Source organism: Phyllobates terribilis, unplaced genomic scaffold, assembly GCF_046119375.1.
Source record: "Phyllobates terribilis strain yellow unplaced genomic scaffold, ASM4611937v1 Scaffold_10__3_contigs__length_209671492, whole genome shotgun sequence".
NCBI classification, from domain to species: Eukaryota; Metazoa; Chordata; class Amphibia; order Anura; family Dendrobatidae; genus Phyllobates; species Phyllobates terribilis.
This window is the reverse complement of record NW_027362770.1, coordinates 70356343-70377343: the sequence shown is the minus strand read 5'-3', so window position 1 is coordinate 70377343 and position 21001 is coordinate 70356343. Positions and strand designations below refer to the sequence as shown.

Sequence of the window (21001 nt, the reverse complement as noted above, 5' to 3'; positions counted from 1 at the left end):
TTGTAAAAATGTTTTAAAAAATCCCCACAAAATAAAAATATTTTTTAAACTATTATACCAATAAATAGGTATATTTATGTTAAAACAAAAGTAAAAAAATACACATATTTGCAATCACTGCTCCCGGAACAACACGACCTATGAAACAGTCTCGCTAGTTAACTCCTTCAGCGAACACAGTAAAATTGAATAAAAAAGTGGCAAAAAATGATGCTTTTTTCATCATATTGCCGAACAAAAAGTGGAATAAAACGCGATCAAAAAGTCAAATGGAAATAAAAATGTTATAGCTAAAAACATCATCTTGTCCCGCAAAAGACCAGCTGCCATACAGTTCCTTCAGCGGAGAAGTAAAAAAGTTACAGCTATGAGAATAAATAGATGCAAAAATAATTTTTTTTCCTATAAAATAATTTTTGTGTGACAGCGGCAAAATTATAAAACAAAAACTATAAATGTGGTATCGCTGTAAACGTACTGACCTGAAGAATAAAACTTTACCACTTGTGGAACTGCATAATCCCACCCCCATCCAACCTCCCCTAAAAAAAAAAACCTATTCTTGATTTGTTGGCTTTTGTTCATTCTGTCTCCTAAAAATCGGAATAGAAAGCGATCAAAAAATGTCATGTGCCTGAAAATGGTACCAATATAATCGTCAACTCAACCCGCAAAAAGCAAGCCCGTACATGACTGTCAGCAGAAATATTGGAAAATTATAGCTCTCAAATTATGGCGATGCAAAAACTTTATTTTCCAAATAAAAGCGTGTTTTAATGTGTGACAACTTATATCTCATGAGAAACGGCGTAAAAAATGAATTAAAAACATTTTTCACCTGCTGTTGATTTGTTCATTTTGCTTCCCAAAGATCGCAGTAAGGCTTGATGCACATTTATCCTGCGCTGAGTGCTTACATCGGGGTTTCCTTGTAAATCTCTGAAATATGTGATTCAGATTGATTTCCCCCCAACCCCCCACGGAAGATTCCATATAATTAGGCAGGTGTATACACTTAGGACTCTGGCCTTTGATCCGGCAGGGGCCTTTTTTTTTTTAAATCATATCATTTGTATTGAGATTTTAAAGTTCTATATAACATTAACCACAACAAACAAAACCTCGCTTGCACAAAGATGGCCGTAACATAGGGGTTTTGTACATAGATCATTCCCCAAGGGAACTACTAGACCAGCTCGCTCTGTATAGTCCAGAAAGAAATAATGTGAATAGCATAAGCAGCATATTGTTCCATATTTGGTGGTCTTAAAATCCTTTAGATAACAGATTTTATTACTACATAAAGAGCTTAATGTTGAGGTGAGTCCAGAAAAACATCAGCTAACGTTGGAGCGATAACCCCCGTTGTGGTTGAAGACTACGATTAAAAGGGAACATTTTCCTATTGAGTTTTTAAATGGCTTAACCCCATCAGGCATGCTAAGTCATTGCCTTAGACTTAAGGTGGGCAGCATTATTATGTTATTGAGAAATTTGAATACAAAACGAGGACTCTGCAATGGTTCATGATTAGTTGTAACATTATTGAATAGAAGTGTTCTTGAAGCAGAGATTTTAACATTTTAACAGAAAGAGATTTCCACGCGATCTGCCCTGGGCAATAAACTTTTTGAATTGGCGGAAGTATCTGTAATCTTCTAAATTTTATTTTTGTTTTCCGTAATGCCATTTACTAATTTATTAATTATGTCAATTTTGTTTATTGTGTAAAAAAGCTGAAAGTAAATAGACATGGGTAATTTGAGTTAGTTTTTATTATGTAGAGCACACTTTTCTAGCTGCCTAAACTTATTTGTTTCAGAACTCGGGCTGCTAGTATTAACATATTACATGCACTACAGTCGTTTAAATGGGCAAGCAATGACATTTTTTTTAAAAGACATTAAATATTTCTAAAATAATATGTCACATTAGCATCAGGTAAAACATTCCCAAATAAGTCAAGCTGTCTCTAATAGCAGCTCTCTTAACAGCAGACCAGGAGTATCCAAGCATGGATCCCATATTTTTTCAAATTTGTTCAGTGCATTAAGTTTGATGTACAGTATATACCTTTTTTCAATCTAATGATTGCTGGCTGACCCAGGTCGCCTTGACAACGATCGGGCCCTCGCGATGAAGTCGCATAGGTGCCGATCAGACAGGTGGCCCCTACCTCTCCTATCCTCCCAAATGCTGCGATCTATATCTTTAGCGGCATTGAGGGGGTTAAACAGCCGGGGCAACTGTGGACACCGTTCCTGGCTGTGTCAGCTGGGGTGCGAATAGCACGTAAGCCGAGCTCCCAGCAGCGTTCGCACAGGCATAGCTCCTATGCCACGCACGATCGCCATGACGTACCTATTCGTCAAAGGTCGTGAAGGGGTTAAAAAAAATTATTTTCGAAGAATAGCTTTGTTTTAGGCTAGGGTTACGTGACCGTTTTTCTCTCATCTGAGAAAACCGGTCTGACTATGCTAATCACATTCCGATCAGGTGTCATCCGAGTGAAATTTTTTTTCACTAACCAATAGACTTGAATGGGCCATGTGGTCCGTAGAAAAAATTGGACATTGAGATAAAAAAAAAATACCAGTGACCCAGATTAGTACCCAAAACAAACGCACAATATCTCCTATTTCTCTACAGCTATATGGCTGCAAAATACAACCACTATTTTTCGTACGAGTGTTGTGTTTTTCGAGGAGAGCACGCATACCCATGATAGTCTATGGGTACGTCACATGTCCAACTTTTCTTTTTTTTTTCTTCCTTCAGCCAACTGATCCACCCAAAAGCACGGATATTTGTCTGATAGTGATCAGAGTATCAGATCACAGTCCCCAATGCATGATTATGGATCCGTGAAAAACTTTTTGATAGGAGAAGCTTGAGAACCTCCTATCAGTCGATGTTTTTTTTTTTTTTTTCGTTCTTTAAATCCGAGAAAAAAGTTGGTGAAACACTGACCTAACACTAATGGTAAAAACTAACACACTGCCCAAACTCTGACCAAAATCACAGATGAAATTTGAACAGTTTTTTTTTTTGCGTACAAGAACAATCACTGACGTGTGCCGGAGCCCTCATACCACTTACACAGTCAGTATTATAAATCTGTATTTTAGACTAAACCAGGAAGGGGTCAAAACCCCTTAGCGTTGACTTGCACGTGCTGAGGCAATAATCTTGTCACTTTATTGTAAGTACAATGAAACTTGTCCAAAAAAAATCACCTCTTTGAGAAGAAGTTTTTATATCCACTCAATCTCTTGTCACAAATAATCAGTTTCACCATTTAATATATACACTGGCCTCTTTTTTGAGACCATTAACCTAGTGGGCAACTTCTCAGTGCAGTTTTGGTTTGTAGACTTGGGTTTTCCTGAATTTCTAAATCTTTTTCTGTGAATTTAGATCTAGTGATGGCAGTTTTAATAGATGTATGTTACAACTCTTCTGTAAGTGTAAATGCATGCATTGCTCGTCCATTCTTACATACATTTAATATTCTCATAAGTTGCCTGCCTGAAATTTTTTTGTGGCATCTAACGGCTTCTTTTCTCCTTCCTTTTTGTCACCCTGCAGTGTTCTGTGCCAAGGTCTTTGTGGCTAGGCTGCTCCAACCTGGTAGAGAGCATGTGCGCACTGAGATGCCTGCAGAGCATGCCCAGTGTCAGATGTCTCCAGGTGCCTTTCTTCTTTCTTGTTGTACTGTTATCTGTATGCTTTGTCTATGCACGACCCATCACTTTTTATGTTTTGACATGAAGGCCTGAACCGTAAATTCATTTTGCATGACTTTGGTTTGGTATGTGATTTGGTGTGTTCGTGTAAATGTGAAACCCATAGAGCATGGTATTTTTTTTTTTCCCCCTTTTAAACAAAAAAAAAAATGGCATGCCTTTAAGTTCTCTGCATGAGAATAACGTGAACCAATTTCTTTTAGAATGAACTATGGTCTGTTTTGACTCCAAAATCATGTTCGTCCATTCTGACTTTGTACCACCTTTCTAGCTTTCTTATAGCACGTCTTTTAGTAGTGTTTATAAGCGCCAATTCTGGCTACATGCGGTGACACATATTACAGGCTATTTTCTCACCCATGAAGTTGTCTATCAGTTTCCCCCTCGTTCTTGCTCTTCGCTGTTCTCTTAGGCAGGTGAAGGGTTTTCCCTCTTACTCCAAAAAGTTCCTTGGTAGCTGGTTGAGATCTATTCGTGGCTTTTTTCTCGGTATCTGTAAAAGTCACTTATACTCATATATTTTCAACCTTTTTACCTTTAGTAAGGTTGCTTTTAAGTAGCCATCGTAACGCATCCTCTGTAACTTCATGTACTCTACCCAGCTGATCTATACATCATGTGGGTTGGAGCTGATGAGCTCAACAGACACCTATTTGCTCATACCAAGACATTCTGCAGCAGTATATTTGCTGTCAGGATGCATTCATACATTGCTTTTGAGAAGTAAGTTTAAAAAAAAAACATAATTTTACTGAAAATTTTGCAATGTAGTTATTGGTTGTTAGGTTTTTAAAGGTGAAACACATTTTACATCTTTCATCTGTAGAAATAAAATGCAGTCAGTAACTGTTGCAAGACAGCAGCAACTGCAATGAGTCTGTGTGCCTGCATAACTTGGATTGCTCCGTTATCTGTAGAAGCAGCAGCCATAGTGTGAAGGGAGCCTACAGCTATTTATTTCTTTATTTACGTGCAATAACCGGATTCAACAGCATTTTAGCAAAATGGTGACCACCTTCTGTGTCCTTTAGTTTTTATGTAATGTACATGATTAAGACCACGTTCGGATGGCTGTATTTAAAAACAAGCTAGTCATGTCCACCTCTGGATGGACGCCGCAGCTGCCTGAACGTTGTAGGCGTTATTCTATGATAGTACATGCTGAGCTTTTTTTCCATGCAGACAATCCGTTACTGGGAAAATCGACCATGTACACTGGCACATTGGCTATAATGTGTTTGTGAAGCCAAAAGAGTGTGTCCTTGGCTTTTGTCTGGTCATGATACCTTCTTTTTCTTCTGTACTGATTGCTGTAGTTGGTTGTGCTTTTCTATACAGATATTCCATAGAAGACATGGGAGGCTACAGATAGTGTATGCCTGTGCAGTGTCATCTGTTGGATGGTATATGGTGGGGAATGATCCTCCGCCATGCAGCATCTTCTCTCGTTCTTTCGCACAGCATTAGCATTCTCTCAGTAATGCTGTAGTTTAGCGATGATCTCTTTATAGCCTATACCTTGTGTAATGTGGTATAATTACTAGAAAGTTTGATCAGTTTATGTTCAGCAGCTATTCCTAAATACTTTTTTGTATATCCGGCTGTAAAATTTACCCTCAATTTTAAGGCCACGTTCACATGTTGACAATTTTCGGTGCGGATTCTGCGCTGTAAATTCACAGCAATTTATGGTACAATATAAGTAGATGGGATTTTAGAGATCTCCATCACGTGTTGCGGTAAAACATTCGCACGCATGTGAAAGCATGGTGTGGATTTCATATCTCCAGCATGCTTATTATTTTACAGATTTCCATTGCGACTTTCACCCTATTCAATGCTTAGAAAATGGAGCAGGGAGAAATCTGCATCGAATTCTTCATGTGTTACTTGAGCACTTCATTGCGTATTTGTAACCAAATCCACTGATCTTTTCTGCTAGGTGTGAAGCTTTAAGGGTAACTGTACAGCCTTTCAGAGTTATCTATTGTGTGTGTTTGTCCATATACATGAGGAATTACTGTATTTTCACCAGTTTTCCTCTTTAGGCTCTCTCATAATGTGCAATTGACGCTTAGCTGTTGGGAGGAGATGAGAGTATTGGAGTTCTGGCTCCTGCCCTGTTATCTATGTTTCTGCTATGGCTAGGATATAAAAAATGCTAGCATGTTTTTTTGTGGACATTTATGCAATTATTTTTTTTTTTTAATTTGGACTAAAAATCCCTCTAATACGGACTTTCTTTTGGATGACCTTTTTGGCTACGCTGGCCGTACAGTTGCTCAAATGACTGCTGTTTAGCGATCATCTATGGTGCTCGAAACCTCTATAAACGTGTGTTTTGGACAGCTTACTGTCCATATTTATTGCTCTAACATAAGAAGTGGCAAATGAGTCTTCCTTCCTTACCTGGAGCCTCTTACAGTTGGTGCCATGATTTTTTACAAAATCACAGGAGGTGGCTGAAACAAAGCCATGATGTGTGAATAAGCACTAATGTGCATCATTCGCGTTTCCTTTACAGCAAAAGTTCGGAGGTTGAGTAGATATTTATATTTGCTGTGACCAGGGTTCCTAATTTTCATTGTATTTAGCATGTAAGCACACGAGGCGGTACTGCGAGTGCTGCTCACCTGCGTTGCTGAACTCCATCCCATGTTGCTTCTCCACTCCTGATATTTCAAGGATGGCAATATAATGGCACGTGTGGGCGGTCTGCTCTGCGCTTGGTTTTTATACCTTGAGAAAGGTGCAGAAATGCGTTCGTATTAATAAAAAGTGTTTTGGAATCCCAAGGCTCTTTATTCCCGCAGTGCAGGCCGCCTAAACGTGCCAGCTTCCATTTTCGCCATTATAGACCTGGAAGAACCGTTCTCTCCGGCCACGGGGCAGCAGCGGCTTTCCATGTCTGTATAGGTGGTGTGCCTGCGCAGAACATCCTTAGGTGAGTGCTACCATCGCTTAAAACCTGTCCTTCACCAGACGGTATTGTCCTATTTTGTGCGCGCTTCTGTCCCTTTTCAGAGCTTCTCAAAGGTGCCAACATGTGAAGTCTTGTGTCTAACGTCATTAGATATATGGCCTGCATCATCACACAGTATAAGAGTACCTGCCCACGATCAGGAGCTGCTGCGGGTTTGAAGATGCGTGTTATACAGCGTCAAACCTGTAGAGTCCAGATGTTACAGCATAGTGAATGGGATTTGTAGAATTCCCATGTCCACTATGTGTCTCTGTGCACCCGCGGATCACCCTCGGAAACTGACATGCGGCGCATCTTTCAGACCCGCCGCATGTAGACTTTCCCCATAGACTAACATCAATGAGGAAAATCCGCGTCAGAAAAAAAGAAATAGATTGCGCCGTTCATTTGCCTAATGAGGGCGGAAGATGTGCGGCTATGGATCCATATCCTTACTGTACTCCTGTACTATATGTTACTGGTCCTTGAATCCCCCCCCCCCCCCCCCCCAAAAAAAAAAAAGGGAACTTTTATTTTAAAGCAGTTTTCCAGCTTTTGGGTGCATTGCTGTATCACTAGGATATGCAATCTTTTCTTGTACCGCAATGATGTTAGAATGGCATCAGTTGGGAAGTGGAATCACAGAATACTACATTCATTTCTATTGAGTGGCATTGCTATTCCCGGGACAGCAAGTGATTGAAGTGCCAGAGGGAATGTCTGGAGTCCTGATGGCTGCATGTATTAGCAATCTGCCGTAATGTTGTAAGAACAGAGTACCCTTTTAATACTTCTCATTCTAACTATTATTTTTTCTTTTGAAAACTATCAATATGAATGATTTTGAGATGTTTCCAGGTTAATTTATTTGGAAATGGATCTCCATTATGCTGTTTTCTCATACGTTTGCTTGTGAACATGCTTTTGCACCCACTAAAGCTGGATGTAGGCTGTTGACGGTCATTAGACCACCATACACAGTAGATGGTGAAATCTGACCTACAGAGTGTGTGGATGAACTGTATAGGTACCCATTGGCTTGAAGAGGAACTGAATAGATTAGCCCCCTTCTAGTAGCGGCAAACTAGCAGGAGTTTATGCATATATATTGTACTACGTAGTAAGAAAATGTTGGAAAGATGGAAGTAAATCACTAGTATTTGGCATACTGCTAAACACACGATTGTCCTCTGCTTTCCTAATTTGATAAAGCATTTGATTCCAATAGAACTTTGTTTTTGTAAGTGAAAACTCTGCAGTGATATTTTTTTATTTTGCATGCTAGTTGTCTTTTTTTTTTTAATGTAATGCAAGATTTTACTATAATTATCTTCTCTTTTCTTTTATTAGACAACTTCTGTTATGGATGATCAAAATGAAGATGAATCTCCAAAGAAAAACACTTTATGGCAGGTAGGAACAAGGAATTGTTTTTCAAGTATGTTTTGTTTGTTATTGAATTTACATTTAATTTCCTGTGATGGAAGTTGTCCTATCACAAGGACCTAAGGACAGATCATCAATATCTGACCTGGAGGGTTCTGACACCCAGCGCCACCACCGGTCAGCTGTTATTTGCTCCAGCAGCGGCCAGGTGTAAACACATGGAGCGGAGGTGCTCTGTGCAACTCCAGTCAATGTGAGGCAGTCGCTGCAGGGTACAACAGAACGACTCCTGTTCAAGAGTAGGAGCTGTTCTGCAGTACCCAGCTGCACATTAAATGTGTTGTAGCTCCATTCAGTGACCCCGATTCATCAAGACCTGCGATGTTCTTGACTTGTTGGAGTCAGAGGCTCCTAATTCATTAAATGGCGAATGAAGTAAGATTTGTGTCATAACTACCGAAGAACTGGTCATGAATTAGATGGGCTTTGACGTCATGCCAATATCACGCCTCTGCTCTGCCCATTTTGGTAGAGCTGAGGCGATACTGTATTTTGCGCAACTCCACATTGCAACTTTTCAAAGCAAATTACACTAGAATGCAGGCATGATCGCTTTGATGAATTGGGCCCAATGTGTTTACATCTGGCCACTGCCAGAGCCTACAGCAGGTGATCGGTTGGCGGTGCGTGCTAGGTGTCAGACCCTACTAATCTGTCATTGAAGACTTATGCTTTATATTCTGACTGGACAACTCCTCCCTTAATTCCCAATTGACTTGCATGAAACTGATAGAACTTTCTTGTTAAAGGGAAGGTGCCATCAAAATGTTTTTTTTTTAATAATTGAACAAATGTTAAGTATTACTGTTTTAATTATTTTTAAATTATTTGTTTTTGATGCATCAAAATATGAAATATAATTGTAAAAGTTTTGATATTTTCCACTTTTATAGATTAAGGGACGCAGCTGCTGAAATTTGCCATGAAAACCTACTGTACAACTAGCTTGCATTGCGACTAGTAAACGTGGGCTGGATCTGCTCACGTGTGTGATATCCCTTCTCTCCTCTCCTTCTGGGCGTTTGCAAAAGAATAAGGGAGGATGAAGTTTAGGATCCTAGTGTGGAGCCATTTTGTTAGTGACTGTAAAGTGATACTGAGATGTAGCAATGTCACCAAAGACGTCTGGCAGCGCAGATTCTGTTAGTTGGTGCTGCTCGCTGTATCATAAGCTGGGGTTAGATACGCATAGTGCATCATGTGAGCAAGTTAGATATGCACAGTGTAATACACGCTGGAATTAGATACAGGGCTCAGTGTAGTGTATCACATGATGGGATTAGATATAGAGCTAACTGGACTAGATCACACAGGATTGGATTAGATACGCAGTATCTAATGTATGTAACGTGTGACACCGCTCTGTCCGCTTCTCTGGGAGCAGTGGTGTAATATGGGCATTAGATACACTGCTCTTGGGCATATCATGTATGATAGGAATTTGATACAAGGCTCTCGGGCGTCTCATGCATGATGGGCATTTGATACAAGGCTCTCGGGCATATCGTGCATGATGGGCATTTAATACAAGGCTCTCGGGCGTACCACGCATGATCGGCATTTGATACACGGCTCTCGGGCCTATCATGCAAGATGAACATTTGATACACGGCTATGGGGCCTATTACGCGTGATGGGCATTAGATACACTGCTCTTGGCTGGAACTCACATGATGGGATTAGATACATGGCTCTGGAGTGTGTCACGCACAATGGGTATTTGATACAACGCTCTGGGGTGTATCGCACATGATGAACATTTGATACAAGACTGGGGCGTATCGCGCCTGATTGGCATTAGATACACTGCTCTTGATTGTCTCATGCATGATGGGATTAGATAAACAGCTCTGGGGCGTAGCCCGTGTGATGGACATTTGATACAAGGCTCTGGGGCATATCATGCATAATGGACATTAGATAAACGTCTCTGGATTGTATCACGCATGATGGGATTACATACACTGCTCTGGGGCCCAGGGGGGTTCCTAGGTCACAGCTGGAGGCAGCCAGAATGCAGGAAATGCAGTCAGAGACTGACCGCAGTCTCCTATATACAGGGTCTGACGAATTTCAGGTGTGTAAGTGTCATGCTCAGACACTTACACACCAGCAAATGTAAATTGCTGCCCCCAGTGGTTGAAGAAACCATTAATAAATAAAAAAAAGTTAAAGTAGTATATTTAATTTTGTATTAAAAATAATTGATTATTAATCACGACACCCTCCCTTTAAGCTGTTTTAATCATATGTTGGAAATTGACATCTACCGTATTTTTCGGACTAGAAGACGCACCGCAGAGGGTGGGGGTCTGCTGCTGACACTGTTATAGGGGTAATGTCCCCCAATTCTGTTAATATCCACCATCCTGGTATATATGGCCCCCTCCTTCCTGGTATGCATGGCACCCCTCAGCCCCCATCCTGGTATGCATGGCACCCCTCAGCCCCCATCCTGGTATGCGTGGCACCCCTCAGCCCCCATCCTGGTATGCGTGGCACCCCTCAGCCCCCATCCTGGTATGCGTGGCACCCCTCAGCCCCCATCCTGGTATGCGTGGCACCCCTCAGCCCCCATCCTGGTATGCGTGGCACCCCTCAGCCCCCATCCTGGTATGCATGGCACCCCTCAGCCCCCATCCTGGTATGCGTGGCACCCCTCAGCCAACTTCCTGGTATGCGTGGCACCCCTCAGCCAACTTCCTGGTATGCATGGTCCTCCCCATCCCTTTTCCTGGTATGCTTGGCACCATTTGATCCCCCCCATCACGCCGCACAAAAAAAAATAAAGAATTATACTCACCCCTCTTTCCTGCAGCGCTACGTCCCGCTCTGCGGCCGACAGAGATCTCACTGTGTGAGCTGAGCATGGCATAACTGCCATCCGCCCTCACCTTGTGAGATGCTGTGCTGGAATAGTCACTGCTCCCCACGCCGGGACTGTGTGCGTGAGGAGCCGTGACCATTCACTCACCTTTAATTGTGCGCACACTGTACCTGCAGCGCGGCTCCTGCTGCCGCTGGCGGTCACGTGTGCCCGCTGTTAACCCCTTTAAAGCCCATGACGTACTAATACGCGTCTGTGCCCTGGGACTTAAGAGCCTGACCCGTATTAGTACGTCATCGCGATCGCGCGTGCACACAGGCTGTGCGGGCGCGATCGCCGCCGGGTGTCAGCTGATAGTACCGGGTGTCAGTTGTGACAATGTGCAGGGAGCAGTCCCGCACCGCTCCCGGCACATTAACCCCCACAATGCTGCGATCGAAGTTGATCGCAGCATTGCGGTGGCTAAGGGGAGGTGATCGCAATACTCACCTCTTCCGGCCTCCAGCTCTGTCTGCCGCGGCTACCTGGGTGTTGCCATGACGACCCGATGTCGCCATGACAACATCCGGGTCACCAGATAGCAGGAAGATTTTTTGGTCATGCGCAGTGCATGACCAAACAATCTTCTCACTGTGCAGCGCTGACTGCCTGCATAGCACAGGGATGGTGCTTCATCCCTATGCTATGCAGGCGATCAGAATAAAAAAAGTGAAAGCCCCAGAGTGGGACAAAGTAAAAAAAACTCTCAGAAAGTGAAAAAAAAAAAATAAAAAAAAAATTGTAAAAATATTTAAAAAAAAATAAAAAAAATAATCCACCAAAAATAAAAATATAATGTACCCATCAATAAATATTATGAAAAAAAAAAAGGAAACCAATAAAAGTACACATATTTGGTATCGCCGCGTCTGGAACGACCTGACCTATAAAATTGTCCCACTAGTTAACCCCTTCAGTGAACACGGTAAAAAAAAAAAATAAACAAAGCAAAAAACAATGCTTTATCATCATACCGCCAAACAAAAAATGGAATAACACGCGATCAAAAAGACGAATATAAATAAAAATGTTACCGCTGAAAACGTCATCTTGTCCCGCAAAAAACAAGCTGCCATACAGCTCCATCATCCGAAAAATCAAAGTTATAGCTCTCAGAATAAAGCGATGCAAAAAAATTTTTTTTCTATAAAATAGCTTTTATTGTGTAAAAGCGCTAAAACATAGAAAAACTATATAAATGTGGTACCGCTGTAAACGTACTGACCCGAAGAATAAAGCTGCCTTATCAATTTTACCACACGCGGAATGACATAAAAAAAAAAAAACACAATTCCTGAATTGTTGTTTTTTGTTTATTCTGCCTCCCAAAAGCTGGAATAGAAAGCGATCAAAAAATGTTACATGCCTGAAAATGGCACCAATAAAAACGTCAACTCATCTTGCAAAAAACAAGCCGTCACATGACTGTCAGCCAAAATATGGAAAAATTATAGCTCTCAAAATATGGCGATGCAAAAAGTAGATTTTACAAAAAATGTGTCTTTTAGTGTGTGACAGCTGTCAATCATAAAAACCCGATATCATTCTGGTATCTCTGTAGTCGCACCGACCCGAAGAATAAAGACGTCTAATCACTTATACCACACGAGGAACGGCGTAAAAAATAAACGCAAGGGCTGGGGTTGGGGTTAGGGTTGTGCTAATGTTAGGGTTGGGGTCAGGGTTTGGCTAGTGTAGGGTTAGGGTTGTTTTTTTTTTTTTTTTTTTTTCAAAAGTAAAAAAAAAAAAAAAATAAGAAATGACGATATGGCAACTAGTGTTGAACGCAAGTGCTCGCTACTTGAGTTTACATCGGGTGCTCGGGTATGCATTGAGTATCGCGGGTGCTTGAGTCTCCGCCCCATATGCTTCGCGGCCAAAAAAACCTTGCCTGCCATGCACGAGCGATCCCTGCATGTTTTTTTTTTGGGGTGTCTAATAACCGTGAAACATGCGGGCGGGGACTCGAGCATTTCACTTGAGCACCCGTGATGCATGGTGCATACTTGAGTACCCGATGCAAACTCAAGTAGCGAGCACTTGCGCTCAAGACTAATGACAACTTATTCAATATGATGACCTAATGTCATCAAATTCTGTGTCGTACCTCTGGGTTCAAAATGTTCACTATACCCCTTGATAAAATCCTTGAGGGGTGTAGTTTCCAAAATGGGGTCACTTGTGGGGGATTTCAACTATTTAGGCACATCAAGGGCTCTCCAAATGCGACATGGCGTCCGCTCTCGATTCCAGACTATTTTGCGTTCAAAAAGTCATACAGTGCTCCTTCCCTTCTGAACTCTGCCGTGCTCCCAAACACTGTATTTTCCCCACATATGGGGTATTGGCGTACTCAGGAGAAATTGTAAAAAAAGTTTTTGGGGTCCATTTTCTCCTCTTGCCCTCGTGAAAATAAAAAAATTGGGGCTAAAACATCATTTTTGTGGAAAAAGTTTGATTTTTTTTATTTTCACGGGTCCATGTTATAAACTTCTGTAAAGGACTTGGGGGTTCAAGGTGCTCACCACACATCTAGATAATTTCCCTGAGGGGTCTAGTTTCCAAAATGGTGTCACTTGTGGGGGGTTTCCACTGTTTAGGCACATCAGGGGCTCCCCAAACGCAACATGGCGTCCGCTAATTATTCAAGCAAATTTTACATTCAAAAAGTCAAATGGCGCTCCTTCCCTTCCGAACCTTGCCGTGCGCCCAAACAGTGGTTTTCCCCCACATATGGGGTATCTGCTTACTCAGGAGAAATTGCACAACAAACTTTGGGGTCCATTTTTTCCTGTTACCCCTGCGAAAATAAAAAAAAATTGGGTCTAAAGTAACATTTTTGTGAAAAAAGTTCAATATTAATTTTTTTCTTCCACATTCCAAAAATTCCTGTGAAGCACCTGAAGGGTTAAGAAAGTTCTAAATGTGGTTTTGAGCACCTTGAGGGGTGCAGTTTTTAGAATGGTGTCACCTTTGGGTATTTTCTGTCATAAAGACCCCTGAAAGTGACTTTAAATATGATGTGGTCCCTAAAAAAAATGGTTTTGTAAATTTTGTTGGAAAAATTAGAAATCGCTGGTCAACTTTTAACCCTTATAGCTCCCCAATGAAAAAAAAAATTTTGGTTCCAAAATTGTGCTGATGTAAAGTAGACATGTGGGAAATGTTATTTATTAACTCTTTTGTGTGACATATCTCTCTGATTTAAGGGCATAAAAATTCAAATTTTGAAAATTGCAAAATTTTCGCCAAATTTCCGTTTTTTTCACAAATTAAACGCAAGTGATAGCGAAGAAATTTTACCACAATCATGAAGTACAATATGTCACGAAAAAACATTCTCAGAATCACGGGGAACCGTTGAAGCGTTCCAGAGTAATTACCTCATAAAGTGACAGTGGTCAGAATTGTAAAAATTGGCCTGGTCATTAACGTGCAAACCACCTTGGGTTGTAAAGGGGTTAAAGGCCATGAATATTCACTACAACCCATGGGAGTGAATTGTACTGAATATTCATGGTCTTTAATAGCGGGCACACAGACCGCAGAGCCGCTGCAGGAGCCGTGCTGCGGGTACAGTGTGCACGCTATTAAGGTGAGTGAATAGTCACTGCTCCCCACGCACACAGTCCTGGCGTGCGGAGCAGTGACTATTCCAGCACAGCATCTCACAGGGTGAGGGCACATGGTAGTAACGCCATGCGCGGCTCACACAGTGCGATCCCCGTCGGCAGCAGAGCAGAACGCAGCGCTGGAGGAGAGAGGAAGTGAGCATAATTGTTTATTTTTTGGGGTGCAGTGTGATGGGGATCAGGGGTTGCCAAGCATTCCAGGAAGAGGGATGAGGGGGGCCATACATACCAGGAGCTGCACTGCAGGTACAGTGTGCGTGCTATTAAGGAAAATGAATATTCACTGCTCCGCTCACCCATGGGCGTGGGGAGCAGTGAATATTCATTTTCTTTAGTAGCGGGCACAGTGTAGCCTGCAGCAGGCGGCTCCTGCCTCCCGTGCCCCGCTCCGCCACCGCTGCAAAAAAGTGCGTCTTATAGTCCGAAAAATACAATATATATTTTGTAACTTGCATTTCTAGGTTCATAACAAATGTAATTTTTTATATTCAGTAGCGGCATGTATGGCAATGATATGATATACTACTTTAATTGAGTTTTCTCCCTTTTAACCAGATTTGCCCATCACATTCATAGCCAATCCACAGGATATGGTTGTATGCAGTTAATCTTCATTTTTATATGCTGTATAGATGTGTGTATGTACATGTCTATACATAGAATAAAGGCATGATGGTAAACACAGTGGATGTAATGGCAATGCCTAATACACGTGCCTTCTGTTATGTCCACTGTGTTTACCACCATGTCTTATTTTTACAGTTGTGCATAAGCAGATTCTCTGCAGAAAATTATGTTCAGTAATGGAATTGTTGAGAATAATTTTCTATCTGAAACTGTTGGGACGGACACCAGAGACTTAGTGGTCACAGGTTTTAGCCAATTATGTCCTTAATGACTAGGCCAATTTTTCGCTTCAACGGATCCCCCTGATTCTGTTTTTTCGTGACATATTGTACTTCATGATAGTGGTAAAACTTCTTCAATATCACTTGCGTTTATTTGTGAAAAAAATGGAAATTTGGCCAAAATGTTGAAAATTTTGCAATTTTTAAACTTTGATTTCTTATGTCCTTAAATCAGAGAGCTATGTCACACAAAATAGCTAATAAATAACATTTCCCACATGCCTACTTTACATCAGCACAATTTTTGAAACACAATTTCTTTTGTTAGGAAGTTATAAGGGTTAAAAGTTGACCAGCGATTTCTCATTTATCGCAAAACTTACAAAACCATTGTTTTAGGGACCACATCACATTTGAAGTGACTTTGAGGGATCTATATGAAAGAAAATACCCAAAAAGTGACACCATTCTAAAAACTGGCACCCCTCAAAGTGCTCAAAATCACATTCAAGAAGTTTATTAACGCTTCATGTGCTTCACAGGAGCTGAAGCAACGTGGAAGGAAAAAATTAACATTTAATTTTTTTTTCACAAAATGTTTACTTCAGACCCAATTTTTTTATTTTCACAAGGGTAACGAGAGACAATGGACCACAAAAATTTGTTGTGCAATTTCTCCTGAGTACCCTGATACCCCATGTGGGGTAAAACTACGGTTTGGGCACACGGCAAGGTTTGGAAGGGAAGGAGCACCGTTTGACTTTTGAATTCAAAAATGGCTAGAATAGAGAGCAGACGCCATGTTGCGTTTGGAGAACCCCTGATGTGCCTAAACAGTGGAAACCCCCCACAAGTGACCCCATTTTGGAAACTAGACCCCTCAAACAATTTATCTAGATGTGTGGTGAGCACCTTGAAACGCCAGGTGCTTCACAGAAGTTTAGAACGTAGAGCCGTGAAAATAAGAAATCAAATTTTCTCCCACAAAAATGTACTTTTAGCCCCATTTTTTTTTTGCTTTCACAAGTGTAACAGGAGAAATTAGACTCCAAAATTTGTTGTACAATTGCTCATGAGTACAGACATACCCCATATGTAGGGGGAAACTATTGTTTGGGTGCACGGCAGGGCTTGGAAAGGAAGGAGTAACTTTTGTAATTCAGACTTTCATGGAATGGTCTGCGGGTGTCATGTCGCGTTTGGAGAGTCCCTCTTGCTTAAACCATGGAAAACCACACCAAGTTACCCCATTTTGGAAACTACACCCCTCAAGGATTCAAAGGTGTCAGAACAGCAGAAAAACCCCAAAAGTGACCCCATTGTAGAGATTACACATCTCAATGAATTAATCTACTGCTTCAGTAACTATTATGTAACATCCACGCCATGCTTTATTCTGGAGAATTGCAAATATGCCAGTTTAGTGCCCATACATTGTGCCCCCGTATATTGTAGCGCCCCCATACATTTCTCCTGGTGACACACAACCCGTAAATTTTTAAGTACTCTTCCCGCTATAATAATGCCAATGTGGCCTCTTACTGCAGTTTAGGCACAGTGGGGCATTTGGATTTGGGAGCGCAGAATTCACTGGATTTTATTTAAGGGGGTGGGAGCTGTTACTTTTCCAGAGTCTTTGATCTACCAGTGACATGGGACTCCCTATAGTTCCAGTGACAGATGATGGACCTGCGAGAGGGTTAGTTTTGTGGGGGATAAATTAGGTGTTTTATTGGTAACATTTTGAGGTATATAATTTTCAATTGCTTCCAGAATAAGACTGGATCGCCAGTCTACGCTGAGCACTTACGTCGGAGTTTCTGTGTAATTTCCACAAAAATGTGATTCAGACGAAACCCCCAATGGAACCACCCACCACAGAGAGGCAGATGGAGACACTTTGGAGTCCGTTTGACGTCTGCTCCTGTGGTATCCATCATTTTAGGCTTGCACAGATTTGTGGTCGTCCATATTTGTGCTCTAAAAAAAATCCTAAAATGATGGTACGCCGCCGGATCACAGACAAGTCCAAAGGGACTCCATCTGCCTCATAAGTGAGTGGCTCCATCTGGGTTTTTTGTTTGAATTGCGGTTTTGGTGAATTTACACGGAAACCCTGACATAAGCGCTCAGCGGAGAGCTCAGGATAAACGTGAGCTGAGCCTTATTCCAATGTTTTTGGAGGCAGAATGAAGAAATAGCAGTATCAGAATAGTTCTTATTTTTATTTTTGCACAGTTCACCGTGCGATATAAGTGATGAGGCGGATTTATTGTTCGGGTCGGTTCGATACCAGATTTATGTGGGTTTTTTAGGTATTGCTGCTGTCACACAGTAAAAATGTGTTTTGGTTTTTTTTTTTTTTTTTTTTTTTAATAAAAAGTAGTTATTTTTGTTTCCATGTTCTGAGAGCTGTAACTTTATTTTTTGGTGAACAGAGCTGTATAATGGCTTATTTTTTGCGGCACGAGTTGCAGATTTTTTAGTACCATTTTGGAGCACATAGTAATTTTTGATCGCTTTTTATTCAGATTTTTCAGACTCAGAGTGCACAAAAACCAGCAATTCAGTTATTATTTTTATTTTTTGCGCCGTTCACCATGTGGTAAAAGTGATAAGACCGATTTGTTCATCGGGTCAGTACGATTACAGCGATACCAGATTTATATATATATTTTTTATGCTTTGCTATTTTTACACACTAAAAACAGTATTTTAGAAAAAAGAATTTGATTTTGCATCATCATATTCTGAGAGCTGTAGCTTTTTTATTTTTTTGCCGTATGTGCCATATTATGGCTTGTTTTTTGCGGGACAGTTTGACGTTTTTATTTATGTATTTTTTTTTTTTTTTTTTTTACATACGACTTTTTGATCGCTTTTTATTAACTTTTTTGAGAGTCAGTATGATGAAAAAGCGTAATTTTTGTCGTGTTTTTTATTTATTTTTTTTTTTACACCGTTCGCCAAGCGGAATAAATAACGTGACCGTTTCATAGAGACGGTCATACCAATTATGTGTAAATTTTTTCATTTATATTTTATCACAAACGCTGCGTTTTGAGTGGCGAAACAGATTTTAGTGATTTTGTGTGCAATCTTTTGTCCTTCCTTTTTTTTTTTTTTTTTTTTTTTTTTTTTTAACCTTTTTGCTAAGTTCCACTGTGGGCCATGTGTGATTGTCACTGTGATTGCTAATCTCATGCACTGCAGTACATGAGACCTGTCTGTGAGTCACTGACTCTGCCTGAGAGACCCAGCTTATTGCTGGATCTCACAGGCCACCGTACCCTAGGATCATCACATGATCTCAAGGTACCATGGTAACCATCGGGACCCGCGATTCTCATCACGGGGGTCCGATGGTTACGAAGGGGGTCACTTTAATTACTTTAAAGTGCTGTCACGCTTGACAGCGGTATTGAAGGGGTTGATCAGCCACGATTGGCATCGAAATCGGCCGGGACCGATACTTCAGGGTGTCGGCTGTCATACACAGCTGACATCGCAGAGGATTCATTTTGTGAGGTAAAATATTGTTTAAAAACAGGCAGTGAAATGTTTTACCTCACAAAATGAATCCTCTGTAATGTCTGTATTGTCTTTTGCTTCGTCCCCTGTCCAGGAGATGTGGTATGTTCCGTACATGGTCAGACACAAACAATTCTTAAAATTAACTTTTGTTCATGGGAAACCCCCTTTAATGACCGCCGTAAAAATGTGTTACGGCGGTGGTTTAGGGGTTAAAATGTGGTGTTACATTTTTAAGGTTGATGTGTTGCCAGATTTTACAATACAAACTGCATATGTTATTAAACAGATCTTAAACCTGTTGAAACTGATGTGTTTACTTTGAAAACCACGTCAGAGTGGTTGCTAAAGGCTATTTGCATACAGAGTCTTTTTACCACATTTTCGGAGCAGAAACTGAGTGGACACTCCATGTTTTTGAGGCGTTTCCGCTCAGTTTCTACTCTAAAAACTCATGGAAAAACTGTGCTCATAGCCTAATGCGGATATTAGGATGAGCATTTAGTGAGCCCAGCTATAGAATGAAATGACTTATGAGTCCACGTGTATTTAATGTCCGCCCAGCCTGACAAATTGCAGCTCGCGCTGCACAATGTAGACACTGAGGTGCTGTCAATCATGCTAAATGGGAGGAGATAGTTTGTTTCATGAAGTATTATACAGCCATTCAGACATGGATCTTCAAAGTAAATACTGCATCTATATCAGGTCCAAGAGAGAGATTTAGTAATGTATGCAGTTTGTACTGTTAAATAATGGTGACCAACCCCTTTAAGCACCAGATGACTGTCTCTATATATGAGTGATGTGAACTTGTAGCATATTTGGCTGAATAATGGCGCCAAAACACGCTGAAGATGGCACCCAAGTAGGGTTGAGCGAGTATGTTCTGTCCGAGTATGCTCAGGCCGAGTTCCGAGTATTTATAGCTGCTCGGTGATATGGTTGAATCGCTCCCGTGTACATGATTTGCGACTGACAGTTTTATTACATGGGAGGAATGTCTGTTTCTTACACATTCCTCACATGTAATAAAGCTGTCAAACAGTCGCAAATCAGGAGCGATTCAACCATATCACCGAGCAGCTATAAATACTCGGAGCTCGGCCCGAGCATACTCGGACAGAACATACTCACTCAACACTACACCCAAGCCATCACGGTGCCATAAGATTCCAGTGATCCATGGGAAACCAAAAAATACTACTGGAGTGTAAGAAGAGTTCTAGGAAACTTATTTAAAAAAAAATTGGAAGTTTTTATGATGCCCACACCATTCCCCAATTCAAGTAATTATCTGACATGTTTGTCCAAGTAATTGTAGTAAAGCAGATCTCTGCTGTTTCTGTTCACACAATCACTGTCCTCATAGCAGTGGCGGACACAGACAGAAGAGGGCCCATGTGCAAGAACAATATATTGCCCCACTTTGTGTCTGTGACAAAAGCGACTTGCTGTTTTTGAGGTGCAAATGGGTCCCTTTACACCTTGGACCCCTGTGCAGCTGCACAGATTGCACCAATGGTATGTCTGCCCCTGTCTCAAGGTCATGTAAAGAGATTAAAATAATCCAGACAATTACGATTTTTGAAAAATAACTATAGTGTTTTGGAAATTTTAAGAGTGATGGACTCCCTGTCACCAGGTACCCCATCTGAGAACAGCATGATTTTAGGGCAGGGGTGGGGAATTTCTTTTTTACCAAGAGCCATGTGTATACTTATACCATCCTTTGGAGGCCGCCCAGATTGTAGGAGGAGTTTGCGCACAAAGTACATCCTGACACTGGTACTGGGGTCAGGACGTAATCTTTCATTGCACGCGCCTCAGCATTTAATAGTGAACATTGTGTGTGCGTGCTCAGAGAACAAGGGATTAAAAGGTGGCGATCAAAACACAGCTGCCCAAGCACTGCGGTCCCCGGGAATCTGCCCAGCGGCCGGATAAAAGCTCATCAAGGAGGGCCTGAG

The 21001-nt window shown here is 41.3% G+C and overlaps 1 protein-coding gene across 2 annotated transcripts in view; it reads left to right on the top strand.

Annotated features, from left to right (window-relative positions):
• FBXW11 (F-box and WD repeat domain containing 11) overlaps positions 1-21001 on the top strand; it is an 87257-nt gene that overhangs the window by 33817 nt on the left and 32439 nt on the right. The window contains exons 2-3 of one of the 2 annotated variants that reach the window (XM_073649571.1): positions 3589-3690; positions 8059-8121. In XM_073649571.1, the coding sequence (XP_073505672.1) occupies positions 3589-3690; positions 8059-8121 (165 nt within the window). The remainder of the gene's footprint in view (positions 1-3588; positions 3691-8058; positions 8122-21001) is intronic. The other variant, XM_073649572.1, reaches the window with a different exon arrangement.